The sequence below is a fragment of the Micromesistius poutassou genome (genome assembly GCF_964030765.1).
Source record: "Micromesistius poutassou genome assembly, chromosome: 12".
In the NCBI taxonomy this organism is placed as follows: domain Eukaryota; kingdom Metazoa; phylum Chordata; class Actinopteri; order Gadiformes; family Gadidae; genus Micromesistius; species Micromesistius poutassou.
The window spans coordinates 7,703,091-7,724,972 of NC_140282.1; the positions used below are offsets into that span (position 1 = coordinate 7,703,091).

At 48.8% G+C, this 21,882-nt stretch overlaps 2 protein-coding genes across 6 annotated transcripts; one reads left to right on the forward strand and one right to left on the reverse strand.

Annotated features, from left to right (window-relative positions):
- Positions 1-562: 562 nt before the first annotated feature.
- nr1h3 (nuclear receptor subfamily 1, group H, member 3) lies at positions 563-16,601 on the reverse strand. 5 transcript variants are annotated; one of them, XM_084476466.1, is made up of 12 exons: positions 16,471-16,601; positions 13,940-14,115; positions 12,376-12,475; positions 11,808-12,044; positions 11,161-11,259; positions 10,242-10,511; positions 8,047-8,252; positions 7,502-7,681; positions 7,025-7,124; positions 4,648-4,761; positions 4,110-4,204; positions 563-3,682 (listed from the first exon to the last, which is right to left on the reverse strand). In XM_084476466.1, the coding sequence occupies exons 3-12, from the start codon at positions 12,416-12,418 to the stop codon at positions 3,536-3,538; spliced, it is 1,491 nt and encodes a 496-aa protein (XP_084332592.1). In that variant the 5' UTR covers positions 12,419-12,475; positions 13,940-14,115; positions 16,471-16,601; the 3' UTR covers positions 563-3,535. The 5 variants fall into 5 exon arrangements, with proteins under 5 accessions (XP_084332592.1, XP_084332591.1, XP_084332593.1 ...); XM_084476465.1 differs by having other exon boundaries at positions 11,161-11,268; positions 16,471-16,600; XM_084476467.1 differs by lacking the exon at positions 11,161-11,259 and having other exon boundaries at positions 16,471-16,600.
- Positions 16,602-17,687: 1,086 nt separating this feature from the next.
- On the forward strand, positions 17,688-21,828 carry arl14ep (ADP-ribosylation factor-like 14 effector protein). Its single transcript, XM_084476470.1, has 5 exons — positions 17,688-17,820; positions 18,481-18,676; positions 18,976-19,110; positions 19,999-20,042; positions 20,572-21,828. The coding sequence occupies exons 1-5, from the start codon at positions 17,750-17,752 to the stop codon at positions 20,798-20,800; spliced, it is 675 nt and encodes a 224-aa protein (XP_084332596.1). The 5' UTR covers positions 17,688-17,749; the 3' UTR covers positions 20,801-21,828.
- Positions 21,829-21,882: the final 54 nt, after the last annotated feature.

Sequence of the window (21,882 nt, forward strand, 5' to 3'; positions counted from 1 at the left end):
ACCGGAAGTCAGGAGGGGAGACCCCCCCCCCGACAGACGGAAGTCAGGAGTAGGGACCCTTTGACAACCGGAAGTCATTAGGAGGGACCCCCTGACAACCGGAAGTCAGAATGGGAAATGTCCCCTTATAAATATTAAACTATATTTATTAGCCATTTAATTTCAGAAATCGTAAAATAAAAATCATCCTACCCAGAGAGTTTATTGATGCCACAATCATTTGAATATCCGTTGATATGATCCAATAACTGATGCAAAATAGCCTATAATGTGGCTATAACACAAACGATCAGCATGTGTTCACAGCCTCATTTTAGGTGACTCTGGAAACAATCCTACAATCCAAGAGGCCATACAATCACAGCTCTGAACATTTAAACTATTTATTTTGTCTATAGTTGGATCTAGTTAAAAATATATATTATATAGTAGCAAAGTAGGCTAATTTGAAATTTATTAGAAATTTATTTGAAATTAGCTTATTTGTTAATTTGATTTTGTGCTAAAGATAATGAGCAGGTTAACAAATGACCCTGAACAATGAGGTGAGAATGAGACGGAATCACAAGTTGGAGAAGCAAGTTTTACTGTCAATCTGTCGTCACCTATCAGGCAGCGTTTCCTGGTCAAACTACAGGGGCAACATCATGAAAAACCTGTCCTCTATAAAAATAAACATGTCCCACGATCCCTTTAGCAGAGTCAATTTATAACCATTCTTTAAGTATTAGTTAGCCATCCGTAAGACCTTAGGAACAGTCCTTTACATCAGATCAGAAAATCAACTTCTTTTGCAAATTACAAAAACGGAAATGTTTGAAAACATGTTAGCACCTCTCGTGATATATTCATACTTTGTCCCCACGGTCATATTGCCATTGATCAAATGTGAATTAAAGTCCAATTAAATATCTGAATTAATTCCACATTGAGACCCCCTGCACAGGCTCCTGCATTAAAACAATGCATTACGCTGTCCTTGTAGTTTCACATGTACAACTTGGGGCCTGCGTCTCATTGTCTAGTGAACGGTGTGACGAGGAAGTGCTGCCACTGACAGAGGGGCCGTCTGCACATGGAACCTTGACGCCCATACAACCATCGTACTGTACCACGACCGCTGGTACAGTACCATCGTACTGTACCATGACCGCTTAACACATGCCCGCAGTTCCTCCATAGGAATGAGCTGAGAGGCTGTCAATCAAAGCACTTCAGTCAAAAAGTCTTCCAGTCTTAAGATATTTATGACATTGACTTGTACCTCAGTACAACCGTTTTAGATTGTGAGCAGAACTTGACTCATTTCAACATATTTAAGTTATAAAACATGTTTGCATTTACCAGATCTCTAAAACCTAATTCCAATTCCACATCCCTGTGATGATATATTGTCTCTCTTCCAGAAGATAAACAAGCAGAAAGCTGCTTCATCACAACACTAGAAAGAAACCAGATGATCTACCGCCAACATTAACCTCATCTATAGAATATTGCTTAGAGGAGAGCCAAACCCCGACCCTGCCTTTAAAGGGTTGGGTTTGGCTCTGCCTTAGGTCTGTACCTGCACCTTTTCCACAGCAGCTTTGAACAAAAGCATCACTTCAGGGTTGGACAGATCTGAGGAGCATCCACCTTTTAAATAACCACGTTGGTGATGGTTTTATCAGTCATCATACATACTTTCAAATAATGTAGAGAAGCGTTAGCTGCAGTGAGAACAGTGCGTGATACATAGTGCAGTATTAATCACCATCTATCCAAGTATCAATCCATTTCTGTAAGCTATTGGAAGTTGTGTAATGGTAACCCCTTCTGCATTCAATCCACCCGGGTCGTTGTCTTCCTTTATGACTAATCACTCAATGAAAGGATTGAATATTGTTCCAAAGTTCAAGCTCTGCTTGAAGCAGTAAAGAGCAAAAAGTAAAGAATGATGAATCATGCGGATGTGACCCTTTGCACTAAATTAAAACAATTATCTATTCTGCTAATTTTCACTACTATAAGCATGTAACCAAAATCTGACATGTATATTTACATAAAACTAATGCTATCTGACAATTGTACAATATATCTTTCAAACTAGTGCTGATGTTCAAATGTGATTTAACACCCTAAACCAATGATTTGTTTTTGGGCCCAAACTAATTCAATGAAAAGCAAGATGATCTCTGATCCTCAGATAGGCAGATCCTATTCTACTGTCTGACTGAGGTCACCAACTATTCATTGGCAGCTGGAATTTTCTATGGACTGTAATGTTAAGAGATTGATGAGAAGATGATCTGCTGAAAGCATTGCCATTAACATCATTAGAATTGAGGTAAAGAAGTCCACTATAAAACAACCTTCTACATATATTAATTTGTGCACATCAAAACTAGCCAGCAAGCCTGATCCATAGATACATATCGATATAGATCTAGATATATAGAAGCTGGATTCTGCTCTGTGCAGAGTCAACACGACAGGAGGCTGAAAAGGAGCCCTTTGCTCTACAGAGACCCTCGTGTTACAGAAGGTTCTACCGTCCGTTCAGACCCTCGTGTTACAGAGGCTCCTTCCGTCGGTTCAGACCCCCGTGTTACAGAGGCTCCTTCCGTCGGTTCAAACCCCCGTGTTACAGAGGCTCCTACCGTCCGTTCAGACCCCCGTGTTACAGAGGCTCCTACCGTCCGTTCAGACCCCGTGTTACAGAGGCTCCTACCGTCCGTTCAGACCCCGTGTTACAGAGGCTCCTACCGTCCGTTCAGACCCCCGTGTTACAGAGGCTCCTACCGTCCGTTCAGACCCCCGTGTTACAGAGGCTCCTACCGTCCGTTCAGACCCCCGTGTTACAGAGGCTCCTACCGTCCGTTCAGACCCCGTGTTACAGAGGCTCCTACCGTCCGTTCAGACCCCGTGTTACAGAGGCTCCTACCGTCCGTTCAGACCCCGTGTTACAGAGGCTCCTACCGTCCGTTCAGACCCCCGTGTTACAGAGTGTTACCGTCCACAGGAGAGCCCAGAAAGAATGAAGGAAGGAAAAATATATATATATATCATTCTGCACACGTAGAACCAATCCCATGTCAGAAGAACACGCCCCATGGACGCCTCTCTCTCAGACACTGACTCTATCCCAACGGTTAACGGACCATCGAGTGTCTGATGGCTCCGCCTCTCCAGGGCTGGGCAGGGAGGAGCCAGGTGGGGCAGGGGAGGAGCCAGGTGGGGCGGGGGAGGAGCCAGGTGGGGCAGGGAGGAGGAGCCAGGTGGGGCGGGGAGGAGGAGCCAGGTGGGGCGGGGAGGAGGAGCCAGGTGTGGCGGGGGAGGGGCCAGGTGGACCAGGGAGGAGGAGCCAGGTGGGGCAGGGGACGGGCCAGGTGGGGCGGGGGGGGGGGAGCCAGGAGAGGAGGAGCCAGGTGGTCCAGGGGAGGGGCCAGGTGGGGCGGGGGAGGGGCCAGGTGGGGCGGGGGAGGGGCCAGGTGGGGCGGGGGAGGGGCCAAGTGGGGCGGGGGAGGGGCCAGGTGGGGCGGGGGAGGGGCCCGGGTCACTCATGGACGTCCCAGATCTCGGAGAGCAGCGGGGGCAGCTTCTTGTCCTGCAGCCGCAGGGCGAACACCTGCTCAGAGTGCACGGAGCTCAGCGTCCGCAGGCTCACCAGCTTCATCAGCATGCGGGGGAACATCAGGTGGTCCTGGGAGCCAATCAGAGGACAGGCTTTACTAAACAACAAGTCCTTATAGATGATTCTGTGACTGACTGAGTGTGTGTGTGTGTGTGTGTGTGTGTGTGTGTGTGTGTGTGTGTGTGTGTGTGTGTGTGTGTGTGTGTGTGTGTGTGTGTGTGTGTGTGTGTGTGTGTGTGTGTGTGTGTGTGTGTGTGTGTTTTCTCATCGATGTCCTCTGTGCGGAGAACACAAACAGCACAGACGGTGCGTCTCTGAGGTCACTGCTCTGTTGTTGAGAGCGTTCCCTCGCTGCGCTGGGAGCAGCTGACCCAGCGGCCGCTCCGAGGTCAGGCTGACGGGCTGGGCCGCGGCCAGGGGTCAGAGTCCGACGCTCTGACAGAGTCTGACGCTCTGACAGAGTCTGGCGCTCTGACAGAGTCTGGCGCTGACTCACATTTGGTCGCTTGATGGAGATGTAGGCGCGCAGGGCGTCGACGTAGGGCTGCTGCAGCCGCTCCACCAGGTCATGGTCCTGCACGTTGGGCCGGTCTGGGGAGAACAGGAAGGGTTAGGATCATCATAATAACAATTTAATGAAGTTGCATGCAACCAAGACAGGGTCCTACAGTATGAAGCGTATGGCAGCCTGGCCAGATAAACTCTGGGTTAACTCTGGGTTAACTCTGGGTAAACTCTGGGTAAACTCTGGGTTAACTCTGGGTTAACTCTGGGTAAACTCTGGGTAAACTCTGGGTAAACTCTGGGTAAACTCTGGGTAAACTCTGGGTAAACTCTGGAGGGACGGATTGGGCCTTTTGCATTCTCACGTACCTGGGTACTCTGGGTAACAATTGAATACCTATTCAATACTTTTTTAATACCCTTATTATCCTTGAAACCAGTTGTGCAGCTCTGTTGCAGAACAGTCTGTTCAGCATTGGCAGTGTGTTAATCTAATGTCATCAGGACTGAGGAGTCGTTCCTGCGCTGACCTGCAGAGAAGATGTTGATGGCGATGAGCAGGGCGTACTCTGCCTCGTCCAGGTGGAGGTCATTCATCCCTTTGGAGAACTCAAAGATGGGGTTGATGAACTCAAACTGCAGCCCTGCAGTGGCAAGAGGTCAACGAGACAAGAGAGAGAAACAGCATGTTAATCATAACCCTGATAGTTATACTAAATATTGATTTAAAAACATAATCTCTGTAATACTATTACTGTGTACGACTATTACCAACTCCTTGCCCAGTCAATGTTGTTTTAAATGTCTATATCTGTCTGTTGTTCAGGGCAGGGTACCTGCTGTCTGTCTGTCTCTGTGTCTGTGCTTCAGGACAGGGTACCTGCTGTCTGTCTGTCTGTGCTTCAGGACAGGGTACCTGCTGTCTGTCTGTCTGTGCTTCAGGACAGGGTACCTGCTGTCTGTCTGTCTGTTGTTCAGGACAGGGTACCTGTGTCTGTCTGTGTGTCTGTGCTTCAGGACAGGGTACCTGCTGTCTGTCTGTGTGTCTGTGCTTCAGGACAGGGTACCTGCTGTCTGTCTGTGCTTCAGGACAGGGTACCTGCTGTCTGTGTCTGTGCTTCAGGACAGGGTACCTGCTGTCTGTCTGTGTGTCTGTGGTTCAGGACAGGGTACCTGCTGTCTGTCTGTCTGTCTGTGGTTCAGGACAGGGTACCTGCTGTCTGTCTGTGGTTCAGGACAGGGTACCTGCTGTCTGTCTGTCTGTCTGTGGTTCAGGACAGGGTACCTGCTGTCTGTCTGTGTCTGTGCTTCAGGACAGGGTACCTGCTGTCTGTCTGTGTCTGTGCTTCAGGACAGGGTACCTGCTGCCTGTCTGTCTGTCTGTGCTTCAGGACAGGGTACCTGCTGCCTGTCTGTCTGTCTGTGGTTCAGGACAGGGTACCTGCTGTCTGTCTGTGTCTGTGCTTCAGGACAGGGTACCTGCTGTCTGTCTGTGTCTGTGCTTCAGGACAGGGTACCTGCTGTCTGTCTGTGCTTCAGGACAGGGTACCTGCTGCCTGTCTGTCTGTCTGTGGTTCAGGACAGGGTACCTGCTGTCTGTCTGTGTCTGTGCTTCAGGACAGGGTACCTGCTGTCTGTCTGTGCTTCAGGACAGGGTACCTGCTGTCTGTGTCTGTGCTTCAGGACAGGGTACCTGCTGTCTGTGTCTGTGCTTCAGGACAGGGTACCTGCTGTCTGTCTGTGTCTGTGCTTCAGGACAGGGTACCTGCTGTCTGTCTGTGTGTCTGTGCTTCAGGACAGGGTACCTGCTGTCTGTCTGTGGTTCAGGACAGGGTACCTGCTGTCTGTGTCTGTGCTTCAGGACAGGGTACCTGCTGTCTGTCTGTGTGTCTGTGGTTCAGGACAGGGTACCTGCTGTCTGTCTGTCTGTCTGTGGTTCAGGACAGGGTACCTGCTGTCTGTCTGTCTGTCTGTGGTTCAGGACAGGGTACCTGCTGTCTGTCTGTCTGTCTGTGGTTCAGGACAGGGTACCTGCTGTCTGTGTCTGTGCTTCAGGACAGGGTACCTGCTGTCTGTCTGTGTCTGTGCTTCAGGACAGGGTACCTGCTGTCTGTCTGTGTCTGTGCTTCAGGACAGGGTACCTGCTGCCTGTCTGTCTGTCTGTGCTTCAGGACAGGGTACCTGCTGCCTGTCTGTCTGTCTGTGGTTCAGGACAGGGTACCTGCTGTCTGTCTGTGTCTGTGCTTCAGGACAGGGTACCTGCTGTCTGTCTGTGTCTGTGCTTCAGGACAGGGTACCTGCTGTCTGTCTGTGCTTCAGGACAGGGTACCTGCTGCCTGTCTGTCTGTCTGTGGTTCAGGACAGGGTACCTGCTGTCTGTCTGTGTCTGTGCTTCAGGACAGGGTACCTGCTGTCTGTCTGTGCTTCAGGACAGGGTACCTGCTGTCTGTGTCTGTGCTTCAGGACAGGGTACCTGCTGTCTGTCTGTGTCTGTGCTTCAGGACAGGGTACCTGCTGTCTGTCTGTGCTTCAGGACAGGGTACCTGCTGTCTGTGTCTGTGCTTCAGGACAGGGTACCTGCTGTCTGTCTGTGGTTCAGGACAGGGTACCTGCTGTCTGTCTGTGTCTGTGCTTCAGGACAGGGTACCTGCTGTCTGTCTGTCTGTCTGTGGTTCAGGACAGGGTACCTGCTGTCTGTCTGTGTCTGTGGTTCAGGACAGGGTACCTGCTGTCTGTGTCTGTGCTTCAGGACAGGGTACCTGCTGTCTGTCTGTGGTTCAGGACAGGGTACCTACTGTCTGTCTGTCTGTGGTTCAGGACGGGTTACCTGCTGTCTGTCTGTCTGTGTGTCTGTGGTTCAGGACAGGGTACCTGCTGTCTGTCTGTCTGTGCTTCAGGACAGGGTACCTGCTTTGGCGAAGTCCTCCTTGTTGTAGCTGAAGTCCTTGAGGAAGGTGATACTCTCGATGGCGGGGTTGTAGCGCCGAGACGTCTCCAGCAGCATGATCTGTGGGTGGGAGGCACAGCTCTTAGTGACCGACTACCCAGAGACACTAAGCTTTGGTCCACGGGACTATTAGCATACTTGTGCAGTCAGAGACTGGGTCGAGGGGCAGATATGAAGACCTTGAGAGTTGGAGCAACATGCTTGGAACAACATGAGTAGCTCCATTGGGTTTTCATTCATTCATACTGTATGTTATCTAGGTTCATTTTAGTGATAACACTACTGAAATCACTGTAGACCGGCATTAACTACAGATGTGTCCAGGTGATCCTACACTATGAGCAGGTTGAGATGTTACACATTGGGACCTAAACATCAGCTGTATAAAGTATATATAGTACAGTGTGTGTATGAGGAGGAGGTGCCGGGGGACGGACCTCGATGGTGGAGGTCTTCAGCAGGGCGATCTGGTCCTCTCTGGTCAGCTCCAGGAAGCCGGGGAGCTGCTTGGCAAAGTCCACGATCTCCTGGACCGACATGATGGCCAGCTCCGTGAAGTGGGCGAAGCGCTGCTGCCGCACCTCTCTGTTCTGAGGGTCCTGGCTCAGGGGCCAGGGCTACACACACACACACACACACACACACACACACACACACACACACACACACACACACACACACACACACACACACACACACACACACACACACACACACACACACACACACACACACACACACACAATAACTTAGTGAGCACGTTGAATGTTGTAATGTGACGCTACGGTAGGCCTTGGCTTCATGGCTGTCCTGAGCTGCTTCATAGAAGCTCATCGTATGAAGCTACGTACTTCTGAAGTGTATCACTACATGATGTCTACTTGATTAGTTTCATCCGAGATATGGACACTCCTAAATAAAAAGATAATTCCTACAACAACAATAAATCTTGTAGATATGCTGTGAACCCTGAGGCCCTCACGGTGACTTTGGGCCGGTCGATGAAGGACCTCTTGTTGCACTGCTTCTGCATGGCCACCAGCTTGTCGATCATGGCCTGCTGCTCGGGGCCCAGGCTGAGCAGCTCCGGGGGCGGCGTGGGCGTGGCCACCGACGAGGTGCGCGCCGAGTCGTCCTCGTGCTGCTTCTTCATCTTCTTCAACCTGATCTGCTCCTCCGACAGGACGCCTGCAGCCAGGGAGAACAACACCGGAGTCAACCACCTGCCTCTCTGTACCATGCTTTCTGAACATTCAGCTACAAGTACCGTCCCAACATGACAGTACTCTGAGAATAACCAGGGGTAAATGGAATGCATTCCTCCAGCGCTGTTCTAACCAGCGTTCACATTCACCCATTCATGCACACATTCACACACCGACGGCGGAGTTGACCACACAGGGCCACAGCCAGCGGGTCAGGAGCAGTCAGGGTGAGGTGTTTCACTCAGGGACACCTCGACACCTCAGCTAGAAAGAGGCGGGGATCGAACCAGCAACCTTCAGGTTACCAGCCGACCCGCTCTACCTCCTGAGCCACATGCCGCCCTGTTCATCTGAACCACAGCCGACAGGACACAGACCAGTGCCCCCGTCTCTCAGACCCTCACACTGCTCCAGCCCCTCAGACACTCACACTGCTCCAGCCCCTCAGACACTCACACTGCTCCAGCCCCTCAGACACTCACACTGCTCCAGCCTCCCAGCCCCTCACACTGCTCCAGCCCCTCAGACACTCAAGGCCGCAGTATACTCGCCGTTCCCAAGTTGTCGCGTGACAATGTGACGTCAAAATGACGTAGATCTCGCCGGCGGGACAGGATTTAAGCCCTGTCGCGCACCACTCTTTTTTTTTCAGTGGCGTGCGACAAAGCGGAAGCACAAGACGGAACATTTCGAAGGCGGAATTGATGGAGAGTGTGGATCCACAGGTGCATGACCAGCTGAAACAAAAGCTGTTACAGACTATGTTAGAGCACACCCAGCAGCACCCACGAAGAATGTGTGAACGTTGATGCACATTTAAATGCGCGTTATTGTTAAGGTTTTAGTTTGTTTTATTGTTTCTTTCTTTATATTTTCAATTTTATTGCGTGGTGTGTGTATATATATATTAGTGATGGGCCGTTATCGGCGTTAATGTGCTGCTTTAACGCGAGACGCTTAGCGGGCGATAAAAAAAAATATTGCCGTTAATCTATTCTCAAAGTTGAACTAACCAGAAGCTGAGTGTTTAATAAAATATAATGTCCATAATCGCGCCATATGCTGGAGACAATGTAGCAATGATAATAGAAACAACTTGGGTGAGCGATGACACGTTTTGGGTTGATCGTGACATCAGAGCGTCAAAATAATTGGTGTTGTTGTTATAATAATCCAAATCTTCCTCCGAGCTGCCCGCCTTGGTACGGCGGTAGGCGGACGCGTACCAGCCGTCTGCCGTCAACGCCGCCGCGACGCGCACCGGAGACGAGCGTCCCGTGGACGAGCGTCCCGTGGACCTGTAGAGAGAGCGCGTCCCGGCGCCGTTATATTTTCCCGCGCTTGAGTTTGTGATGCATTTTGGAAACAGGAGATGAGCCCCTGGTCTAATGCGCCACCTGGCTTGAGAAACCCATTCTCAAAGACTTACTTTTAGTTATTATTTAGGTAGCACACACATATTATGAATGCCTTCGGCAGAATTGAAATGAGCCATTTTAATCTAGATTAATCTAGATTAATTCCAAGATTTAAAAAATTAATCTATGCCCACCACTAATATATATATATAAACATCCATAGGATCCAATATCGTCGCCGACATTGACTGTGACATCATTGCTGCTGCCAGCTCTGCCATTGTTTACGTTTTATTCTTCTTCTAGTGCGTGGAAATAGTAAAAAGTCGGTAGCCTTTCCTCAGTGGCGACACCTCTGTTCAGGAGAAGACTGCAAATAGTGTCGCGGCCGCCAGCGCGAGTATAAATAGTCACGGCGCTCCCGTGACGTCACAATGTCACGCGACAACTTGGGAACGGCGAGTATACTGCGGCCTTCACACTGCTCCAGTCCCTCAGACACTCACACTGCTCCAGCCCCTCAGACACTCACTGCTCCAGCCTCCCAGACCCTCACACTGCTCCAGCCCCTCAGACACTCACACTGCTCCAGCCTCTCAGCCTCTCAGACTCACACTGCTCCAGCATGCCCGCCTCTCTGCACTTGCGGAGGCGGCACTGCTGGCACTTGCGCCGCATGTACATGTCCATCTCGCAGCGGCCGCTGCTCTTGCAGGCGTACTGCGCGCCCTTGATGACGCTGCGCCGGAAGAAGCCCTTGCAGCCCTCGCAGCTCAGCACGTTGTAGTGGAAGCCCGACGCCTTGTCTCCACACACGCTGCACACCTCGTTGCCCAGCATCTTGGGGGCGGGCCCCTTCTTCCTCTTCACTGCCGGCTGCCCGTCTGAGGAGGAATAGGAAGGGGAGGGATGAGTGGTGGCTTTGGAGAAGCCAACCAGACCTCTTCACTGTGCATGTGTTAAAGGAGGATGTGTCAATACAGGCGTACACACTGGAGTGTAGTGATCTGGGATGCACACATATATAGTCTATGTCTTTAAAAAAGAAAAGGGTGGTTTGACGCAGCAAAGCTAAACCTGAGTTTGATCAGAGTGGAGCTTTGAAGAGGTTTGTATGCAACCACTTTGCTGAACTAAAATGGGGTACTGGACTGGAATATCACAATGTATCTTTGGATTTCTTTTGGTGGCGATAGGGCTGCCGACCTTTTTTATTATAATTGTCTGAGCGGCAGTGACCAGCGGTCATGGCAAACTAAATAACCCTCACCACCGCCGTCAGCCCAAGTTTACTGCGTCAGACTCCTCCTCCCCAGCTCTCTGAGTTCACACTGCGGGAGGAGAGAGCAACGCTTGGGCTGGTTCATTATCCTCACAGCAAGGGAAATGCCTACTTGTTGCTTTTCCTTCGTAACATATTTTAAATCCCCAATTTGAAAACATTCTAATGTTAGCAGTGAACACATCACAAACAATGACTCTATAATGCTTATAAAAGCCTCAAGGTGTAATTTGCTAATTCAAATATATTACCAACTGAACTGGAATGCCGTTTTTTCTGTCCGAGAAGCTTTAGTGGTGGAAGGGGAGGTTTCTGCAGTTCACCTGAGCGGCGAGGTGACCTCTCCACACCTTTGTGACCTTCCAATCAGAACAGGCCGGCTATTAGCCCACATTCACTGGGATTCATTACAGAGCCGAGTTGCTTGCACATTGCTCTGAAGGATCAGAGCAATGTGTACTTCAGAACATGTACAGTACCTGTGACTTACAGGACATAAACGTCATAGACCTTTATTGTTATCCAAGGGCAACCAAGTTAATTGTAAGTCGCTTTGGATAAAAGCGTCTTCTAAATGCCCTAAATGGAAATGTAAGTTGTTCTTTTTGGCATCTCGTAATTTGGTCAGAAATATTTTGATAACCATTTAAGTACGGTCGACTTTGACTCAAGAATATTGAGGACATTGTTTGTCTTTTGCTGTTATGATTATGAAGCATATTTATTTGCTTCTTAATTTTATAATGTGCTTTAACTTTCCAATGTGTGATCGATTGTGTTTCAACAATCACCACATATTCCTGTAGGGTGCGTTCTTACTACATAATTAATGGACTTCAACCACAGGTATTCACATGCCCATACTGCCTGTATGTCCTCCATCAGGTCCTCAACACACCTGAGTGGACGGCGCCGTCCCCGGCCGTCGGGTCCAGCTTCATGTCTCCGTGTTCTGCGGGCAGCGGGCTGCTCATCTCCCCCAGCGACGAGCCGTCATGGGAGGGCAGGTCCTCGGCCCGCGGTGGGCTGCCTAACATGACGCCATGGCTCCTGGCCCCGTCGCCCTCTCCACGCTCCTCCACCAAGCAGGCCGGCTGCCACGGACCTGGGGTTCTGTCAAACACCTTCCTCTCACCTGGGAGGGGGGAGGGGAGGGAGGAGAGGAAAGAGGGGGAGGAGAGGAGAGAGACAGAGAGGGGAGGAGAAGAGGAAAGAAGGGGAGGAGAGGAGAGAGGAGAGGAGAGGAGAGGAGAGGAGAGGAGAGGAGAGAGAGACGGAGAGGGGAGGAGAGGAGAGAGACGGAGAGGAGAGGAGAGAGGGGGAGAGGAGAGGAGAGGTAAGAAGGAGAGAGAGGACGGAGAGAGACGGAGAGGGGAGGGGAGGAGAGGAGAGGAGAGCCGTTAGTCAGACTCCACCACTCCCAGTGGTGGAGAGTTAATGCAAACCAATGTGAGAGCTGCTTGTACCATGACCAACATCTGGGATATCAGTCGCAGACAGCGTGGACATCTTCTTCACAGAAGCTTGTCATTACGGAATCAACGTCCACCTGCACCATAAAGATATCTATAGATACAGATGAAGATATCAGAATCAATATAAACATGTCCTGGGAATGATGCAAGCCCATGATCCTACAGGTCACTGGGAGGGGGGACCCTCTGAAACTAACACGTCACAGGGGGAGGAACTGAAGTCTACCAGATGTTTGGTGACTTGTGTTGTGTGAGGTCTCCATTAAATACATTTCTGCAGGGAAGAGCCTTTCCCCCTTGGAGCCTGACAATGAAAAGAGTCCCACTACCACCAAGTTAAAAAACTAAAAGCAGAACGGGCCCTCACACATCGGGGATCATTAATGGATCCCAAATGTAGTTTGAAATATCATTTGACGAAAAATAGAATTCTTCTGTATTACAAATGTATAGTACAATATGCACAGCCAACATTGTACAGTGTTTCCCACAGACCAGGTAGCAATGTGTGGTGCCCCCCTGCAGGGTTGGCAACTTTTAGCAGCAATTTAGCGCTTGTCCAAAGCAACGAGAGATCTAACGGGTATTTTTCTTTTTTTGGCGTGACATTTGTTGTGAGAGCGTGAGATATTTATACTTAAAAATCGTGTTCAAATAAAAAAAAGCGGAATCAATTTGTGGCGCTCGTTGTTGAATCTGTGGCGCTGCGCCACACTTTGGTCTATGTATAACACTGTTCTATGTTCTCAGTTCCAAGTCTGCTTCAAAGAAACCGAGGAAATCCACCTCACTTAAAAGCAGAAATGAAACCAGTCATGTGAATGAGTGGTATAGCGCTCTATTTATGGACTGTGGTTTTGTGCATACTAGTGCAAGACTTAAAGACATTTTGAAAAATGATATTCTTCCTCAATAATATTTTAGAAGACAGACAGAACCGAATCCTGGACCAAAAACCACCTGGCAACATAGTGATTTAGAACAAAAGGATCTGGTATTATCGGTGGAACTTTAAGCATTAAAAGTTAAGGCCAACTGTATTATAACCCTAAATTAGACAGATATTAGAAACGGCACTGGACACATGCAGTTGCATCTTCTGCTAAATCTTGTCATTTATTTCTACTGTTCCAATGTGTGTGTGTGGGTTTAGCTTCAGTTGCAGTTGTGATGCGTTTTGGTTAAAATAGTTTGATAGTATTATGAGACATTTTTAAGTGCAAAAACATATTTATTGGCCAATACAGCATCCATCAAAAACAAGATTTAAATAGTCATGGTTCACAAATCGGAGACAATTATTATTATTATTATTATTAATATAATAATAATTATTATTATATTGACAATTATTAATATTATTTTAAATCCTAAAATATTCTGTACCGTGGATAACATAGATGGAGATCGGAGGCACAATCATTTTGGAGCTCCAGCCAGCCAGCAGAAAGCCAATAACAACATATTGATCCTAATACCCAGACAGCGATCCCCTTGGACACCGCTGGTTCAACACTTCATTCATACATCAGACATCACGTATGACTAGACTCACCTCAGCACTGAGTGTTATAACGGGATCTCCATCTCCTCTGCTCCTCTGAGTATCTGAGCTAAAGGCCAGAGGCTCCAGGAGCCCACTGAGGACAGACGTCCAGCTCTAGATGGTTCCGCTGATAGTCAGTATCATAGAGCAGGAGGGAGCAGAGTGCTGAGCGGGCTGACGCGGCCCTACGAGGAACGGGGGGGGGGGGGGGGGGGGGGGGGGTGAAGGAACAGGTTACTCTAGGTCGTCTGAGCGCTCTGAAACCCCCACAGGGCGCTCCACTCTTTCCTGTTTTCAGTAACTAGGCAGCCATCTCTTGGAGAGCAAACAGCCTGCTGCAGACGGAGGAGCACTCTGTGGTTCCTCCTCAACCCCGCGGTTCCTCCTCAACCCCGCGGTCCCTCCTCAACCCCGCGGTCCCTCCTCAACCCCACAGTCCCTCCTCAACCCCACAGTCCCTCCTCAACCCCACAGTCCCTCCTCCTCAACCCCGCGGCCCCTCCTCCACAACGCGCCCGGCGGCAGAGTAGGGTCCCAGCTCACTCAAGCATGGGCAGCATTACGGTTTCCATTAACGGGTTTAGACGAGTTATCACAAACTAATGCATAAATCAGACGTGTTGTTGGTTTTCATTACAGAGAAGCAGTAGAAGTGTGGGCGGTCTGGACCCCAACAAGAGGGAGACCTCGTTCAGAGAGCGGGATGCGTTGGATGCAGAGTGCAGCTGTGGATCCAGCAGATTGCATCACCCTCTTCAGTCTCTGACTCAGTGACCTCAGGGAGGAGAGGGGACGAGGCCTTATGTTCTGACGATTACAACTCTAGATTACAAACTCATGTGGCTAACTGGGAGAATAGTGATCTTTTTAGTTTGAACTACAAATAAGAAGGCAGAAGTTGCAACTATCAATGAAACAAACCTGAAGTAATGCCATGTATCATCCTATCGTATTTCAATCGTTATCCAAATATTATCTTACAGCGTTTAACACGATAACACGACTTGACTGTCTGTTGTTAGAAGGTCTGACTGTAGTGACCTAAGGTAACCGCTGCCTCCGTCCAACGTTCATTTGAACAAATCTGATCACTCATTTACCTCTGGATTATTTCATCCGCTGACAATGATAGTGTCACAATGTTGTTGAGTTCTAAACAAAATTGTAATAACCTTAATAATGTTGTCATCACTTAAGGCAAGACATGTTAATGCATTGAAGCTATTTGACTAAAAAAAAGACTAAAAAGAGTGTCCTTGTTGTAGTGAATCTAAATAAACTCAAAGTAAAACTCAGAAGGAAGTACTAAGCAGAGCTGGTGGGAATCAGATGCTCTCAGGATGCTGTCCCTCTGACAAGACAGAAATTATGCAAAGAATGAAAGGAGAATTACTAACTCATTAGTTTCAGGTTCAAAGGGCACAGTTTGAGTGTTTAAAACGTGGGAAGACATTCAGCATCAGAGGATTAAACAGAACAACATCCACCATGTCGCAATTATTCATATGACAGGATGGGTGGGGGGCTGCTGTTCTGCTTATCAACCACTAACCCTAACTAACCCCAAGTACTAACCCTAACCACTAAGCCTAACTGACCCCAAGTACTAACCCTAATATAACTATTGCATACACCTTCTCTATAAGGTGGAGTCATTTCGGTTTATCAGAGGTGTATTAAGGCCAACTTCACTTCAGTTTGACTCCCGTTTAGCGAAGGAGGAAGACTGTCCACCGCCTCAAGACTTAATATAAATATAATATGATGTAACATACTGTAACATAACAGTGAGTCCACCGCCTCAATAATATAACATAATATTATAAAATAAAATATAATATAATATAATATAATACAACAGTGAGTCCACAGAGAACCTTCTGGACTCCTTACGGAGGATGTCTCAGTCTTAAACCCACTACAGGTCAGCTACAGCCCTGATACTGGTTGTGTTGGCGTTAGCCGAACCAGTTAGCATGAGGCTAACTCCCAGCAGGGGGTCAACACTCAACAGGTCAGTAGAACCTAAACCAGTAAAGACGGTCAGCTTTCATACTGGGAGACGTCCTCCTCCCAGTTCAACACTTTACTGGTCGGCCAGCAGCGTTAGCCGAACCCGTTAGCATGTGGCTAACTCCCAGCAGGGGGTCAACAGCTAAACTCGACCAGTAGAGAGAAACCAGTACAGACTGTCAGCCTTCATACTGGGAGACGTCCTCCCAGTTCAACCCTTTACTTGTCAACTAGCGATAAGAGACTTGTTGTGTTGGCGTTAGCCGATTAGCATGTGGCTAACTCCCAGCAGGGAGTGGGAGACTAAACCAGTACGGACCCCGTGTGTCAGCCTTCATACTGGGAGGACGTCTCCCAGTTCAACCCCTCGATGGTCTTACTGGTCGACCAGTAGCGTTAGCCGAGGTGTTTTATGTCTCTGCGGACCGGACTCCACACTGACGGCTCCTCACGTCACTAACTACACAACTAAACAACTAACTACACGCCTCACGCCCCGTCTCCAGGGTTACCGGTCCTTCACTCACCCGGGGGGGGTCTGGACCGCCGGGCCGAGGGGGCTTCAGGGGTCCGTGGGTCGGTTCGTCTGCGGGCGCTGAGTCCAGCGGAGCTACATGCTAACAGCTAACGGCTAACGGCTAGCTGCTGGCTCGGACGGTCACGTGACCGCAGAGGAGGCGGAGCTACATGCTAACCGCTAACGGCTATTACGGTTGCCAGATTGGGCGGGAAATCTGGCAACACAGCGGGGAGCAGGGAGCCGGAAGTATAAAACAAAGACGCAGAACTGAACAACTAATACTTTTAAACTCAGCTTTAAGTCTCTTTCTCGGCTTGATAATCATCTGTTTTGTATTCCACACACTGAGCGGGTTGGTCCGTGTTCAGAGTGACACTCGGAGCTGCCGTCTATGATGTGTCGTATACTCTGAGTCCCTCCCTGCGGGTGTGCAGGGGGACAGGTGACGGGGTGATGTGGACAGGTGACGGGGTGATGTGGACAGGTGACGGGGTGATGTGGACAGGTGACGTGATGTGGACAGGTGACGTGGTGGTGTGGACAGGTGACGTGGTGATGTGGACAGGTGACGTGGTGATGTGGACAGGTGACGTGATGTGGACAGGTGACGTGGTGGTGTGGACAGGTGACGTGGTGATGTGGACAGGTGACGTGGTGATGTGGACAGGTGACGCGGAGATGTGGACAGGTGACGTGGTGGTGTGGACAGGTGACGTGGTGATGTGGACAGGTGTGTGTTCGCAGTGGTCTGTCAGCGGCACCCCAGTCCATGGGACTGGTCTGACTGGTCAGGGAGGGGGGTGCTGCTCACCAGATCTAGCGCCCTTTCGCACTAAAGGTCTAAACGAGGTGGATAACTCTGTTCTCCAGGCTGGGTTACCAGGGAGAATCATCAGCAACATGCACATAGAATACAAACGATATAAAATACCACAGTGAACGAAAATCTAAAATAGTTCATTTAAATCTGGATGAAACCCAGCCAGCAGAAAGCCAAAACATAAAATAAAATCTCTGAAAAACGCTTGTGTTAGTAATGCATATAACGTGTACATACTTTAGTTTCACCAGTCTTTCAATAGAAGGGGAAGTTAATATATTGTAATATTGTAATGTCTCCTCATGGCCGCTGGGTGTCGCTCTGACCGGCAGTGAACTAAAGAGACGACTGATGGAAGAAGAACAACAGGAAGTAAACACCGTTCAAACAACACACGCCTCCATCAGCTCATCGCTTGAAGCCCTTCGATGTTCCTGTGATCGATCAGGTCCTGATTAAAGTGATCATGCCGGTTATCTGTGCAGCTATCGGCTGCAACAACAAGTTCGTCAAAGGCTCCGAAATCCGGTTCTATCGGTGAGTTATGAGACGCGTTCCGTAGGGCGGAATACTCCCTTTAATACTTTAATATATGGTCCAAATATTTGGTAATAGGTTGGTTTTTCCCTTGTCTTTCAAACATATCCTATCATTTAGCCTTTCTATGAATGTTTCTTATTTAATGTGTGTTTTGCTTCTAGCTTGCTGGTAGTTTCATGATCTAAAGCCACTTCAGGCTTCACACCTCCTTCTTTAGGAGGAATGACTTCTCTAATATCAGGTCATAGGTCACTAGGTCACCAGATCACAGGTCACCAGGTCACCAGGTCACAGGCCTAGCGTCATCACATGTCTGACCTCTGTGGGATCCTCTGTGATCAGTACCGGGTCTGTACCAGAGCCTGGATCCCACGGAGGATGGACATGTGATGACAACAGGCCTGTGACCTGATATTAGAGAAGTCCTTCCTCCTAAAACAGAAGAGGTGAAGCCTGAGACTAAAGTGGTTAGATCAGAACCCTGTCTCACACTGTGTGATGAGCTTTGATGGTTCACAAAGTGCTCAGTTTCTACTAATAATAATGAATGGCTACTGATGTATATCTGTTCATGCTCTCCAGGACGGTTGGGAAACCTTTAGTCCGTTTGAATAATCCCGTACACCGTATAGTCATCGTGTATTTCTCCACTGACAGGTTCCCCCTTAGCAAACCGCAGCTGGCCAACCAATGGGTGCACAGCCTGGGGATGAAGAACTTCGTCCCCACGGCCAACACCTGCCTCTGCTCGGAGCACTTTCGGCCCGACTGCTTCCGGGACTACAACGGGAAGCAGTTCCTCAGGGAGGACGCGGTGCCCACCATCTTCACCAGCGGACAGGACTCCACCAAGGTCTGAGTCCACACCTTAGTGCAATGAATCACTAATTAAGAAGAGCCACAGGGATTGTACTCTCCTGATGCATTCTGACTGAAGAAGCACCGTGGCCAGTAATGGCTTATATATCAACTTGTTAAATCAACTTTTAATATTAACTTGTTGTATCAACTTGTTGTATCACCTTGTTATCTAACTTGTTGTATCAACTTGTTATCTAACTTGTTCTATTGACTTGTTATTTACCTGTTGTTATTTACCTTGTTGTTTACCTGTTGTTGTTTACCTTGTTATTTTGGTGCGTGTCTGTTTAGTCTCTGCAGATCGAGTTGCGGAAGAGGGGGGTGGTAACCAAGGACACTAATCCAGCAGCGCGACCGGGAACGCAAACAGGGGAGCGGACGAGGGAGGGGGGCAACCTACGCAGGGAGAAGAGGGGGGTGGTGAGGGTGAGTCACACTGAAGTACACAACATGTTAATCACAACAACAACCAGTTTGAACGCTAATGCCGCTTTTCCACCGCCGGTACCAACTCGACTCGACTCGACTCGCCTCGACTCAACTCGGTTTGGTTGCGTTTCCATCTAAAAAAGTACCTCTTCAATGTGGGCGGGTCGTAGAAAAGAACCTCTCCACCATGGGCGGGTCGTCATTAGGTTTTAATCACGGGAGACGCGATTCCCGGGAAATCTGAATCTGATCAAGACTATTTCCTGATTCCCGGGAAAGGTTATGATGGGAAATAAAATAAAATAAAAAGCGCAATGACTGCGCGTCTATTGTTGTCATACGGTAACGTTGATAGAGGCGAAACTCGAGCCCTAGGAAAGGAACGACACTGAAACGAAACAGCGAAATGCTGATCCTCCGGAGCCGGTCCGTGGACTCCAGCCACGCCGGACACACACAACCACGCCCGACACACATAACGACGCGCAGCCTAACTCTAGCCCCGGGAAAGGAGCGACACACACGGCGAAACGCTGATCAGTGTCCCCCTCGGGAGCGGGTTCGTGGACTCCAACCACGCCCGACACAACTTAACTTTAAGTGATTATTCCCATTTACAGCCGCTGGCCAATCAGTTACCAGCAGCCTGTTTACGTCACACAAAAGTACCTACTCCTCTCGCTTGGAACCTCGACGGAGGTAGTACTAAAAAAAAGTACCCGGTACTAGGTACCAGGTACTTTTTTTGCCAATGGAAACGCAAAAAAGGCGTGGCGAGTCGAGTCGAGTCGAGCTGGTACTGGCGGTGGAAAAGCGGCATATGACAATAATCTGGTGTCACATTGGAATCCATCATCTTTAACGTCTTCCTGCTCTCTGTTTCAGGGCGGGCGAGGAGGACGGGGAGGAAAGTATTCAACCAATGACAGGTCAGAATTAATAATAATACATTTGATTTATATACTGTAGTGGCTTTCTAAATACTCAAAGATGCTATACTGAGTGATTAACAATTATTCGCCAAAGGCTCCGTGAATAGTGGGGAAAAGGCTGTCCCCCACTATTCACAGAGCCTGAGGTGAACAATAGTTTTAGTATATACCACACGTGAACGCTCCAAAAATAAACAAGATAACACTTTTTTCCGGGATTTATTTGTTTTTATTAGCGTGACGAGACGACTATCACGCGATGAAAACAATATCCTGAGTTTGAGATCTGAGATAGCGAACCAATCAAATTGTGCCATATTAGGAGGTTCATGTGTAGCAGATACTAACAAGGAATATTAGTAAAAAGATAAAAAAGGAGGAGGAAGGGGTGAGAAGGGAGGGAGGTAATGTGGGGAGAGCGGTCTTGAAGAGGAGGAGAGGAGGAGTTCCAGTAGAGATAAACCTCGTTCGGGGTGATGGTCCCCAACATGTGATTAACATCACATGCCAAACTGTTCACCTGCAGACAGACGATGGGCCCTAAGAGCAAGCTGTACGACGGGACGGGCCGGCTGGTCTCCAGCGGGAAGGACATGTGCGACTGCCTGGACGTGGACTGCATGGGCTGCTTCTACCCCTGCCCCGACTGCGGCGCGCGCAAGTGCGGTGTGGAGTGCCGCTGCAACAGGAAGTGGCTCTACGAGCAGGTGGAGGTCGAGGGCGGCGAGATCATCCGCAACAAATGTGCCGTGTGAAGATCCAGAACGTTCTGGAACCTTTGGGGCCCGGGAACACGGAGGGGGGGGGCGGGGGGTGGCCCCCCTGAGGTCCTCGACTGAAACAAAAGTGTCTTTGAGTTTGTCAAAGTTAAACACTAAAGACTCCTCTTCTATGCTGTATATTTCTAATGTGTTGCATGAATATGAATAAAGATCAGTTTGTGATATCTGGTCTGTCTGGAAGGGAAACACAGCTATTAGGTGAGTTTTGCTAGCCTGGCTCCACCTGCCTCCGTACTTCCGCTCAGTTTTCATTTCCCTTCAGTTCTATGTCTGGGTTTGCTGTATTTTATTCGCAGGTTTTCTGCAGCCAATCTTCTGGCCGTCCAATCAGCGAACAGAGGCAGTGGCTGAGAACATTGACGTTGAGGTCGTGTGCTAGTTTGAGTTGTAGTCAAACGTCAGCGATTGGTTATGGCAGATCCAGAGCGGCACTGGGCAGATCTAATAGTTTTAAACTCCAACAGACGCCCGCCTTCAAGTGAGTTAACATTTGTCAATGGAGAAAGGCTAGACTATGTGCAAATGAAATGAAGTAGGAGTTTCTGGTAGGGCCAGGCTAGAGTTTTGCCACATAAATGTTCTGATTAGTAATCCATAATATGGCGGATCTACTATGGTGAAAGGTTCAGAACAGCCATGAAATACAGATCTTAGTGAATACTCTTACGTACTCTCACTTACTGTTCATTCTGTAAAATGCTGTTGGCCACAACCTTGTGTTTCAAATACAAAGACATCTGCCATGTTATGAATGGCAGTGTTTAGTTTCGTCTTAGGCAATTAAAAGATAATACTTTTACTCAGAATTCAGTTGTATTAAAATATAAATCTCCATGTTATTGGTTCAGGCTGCTAAAATTAAGCCTTATTTAAAGGCTAATAACTGGAGGGCTGACATTGTGGTTGTTTTTAGAGGTGTTGCATTGCTTCCTAAGCACAGTCTCACAGCTTTAACAACACATTGTATTTGACCCCAATGATGTGTATTATGTGTGCACATTATTTAAGAGGCCTTGGGGGTGGAGCCTCTTTCTGGTGTCTGTCAGGAGGCAACA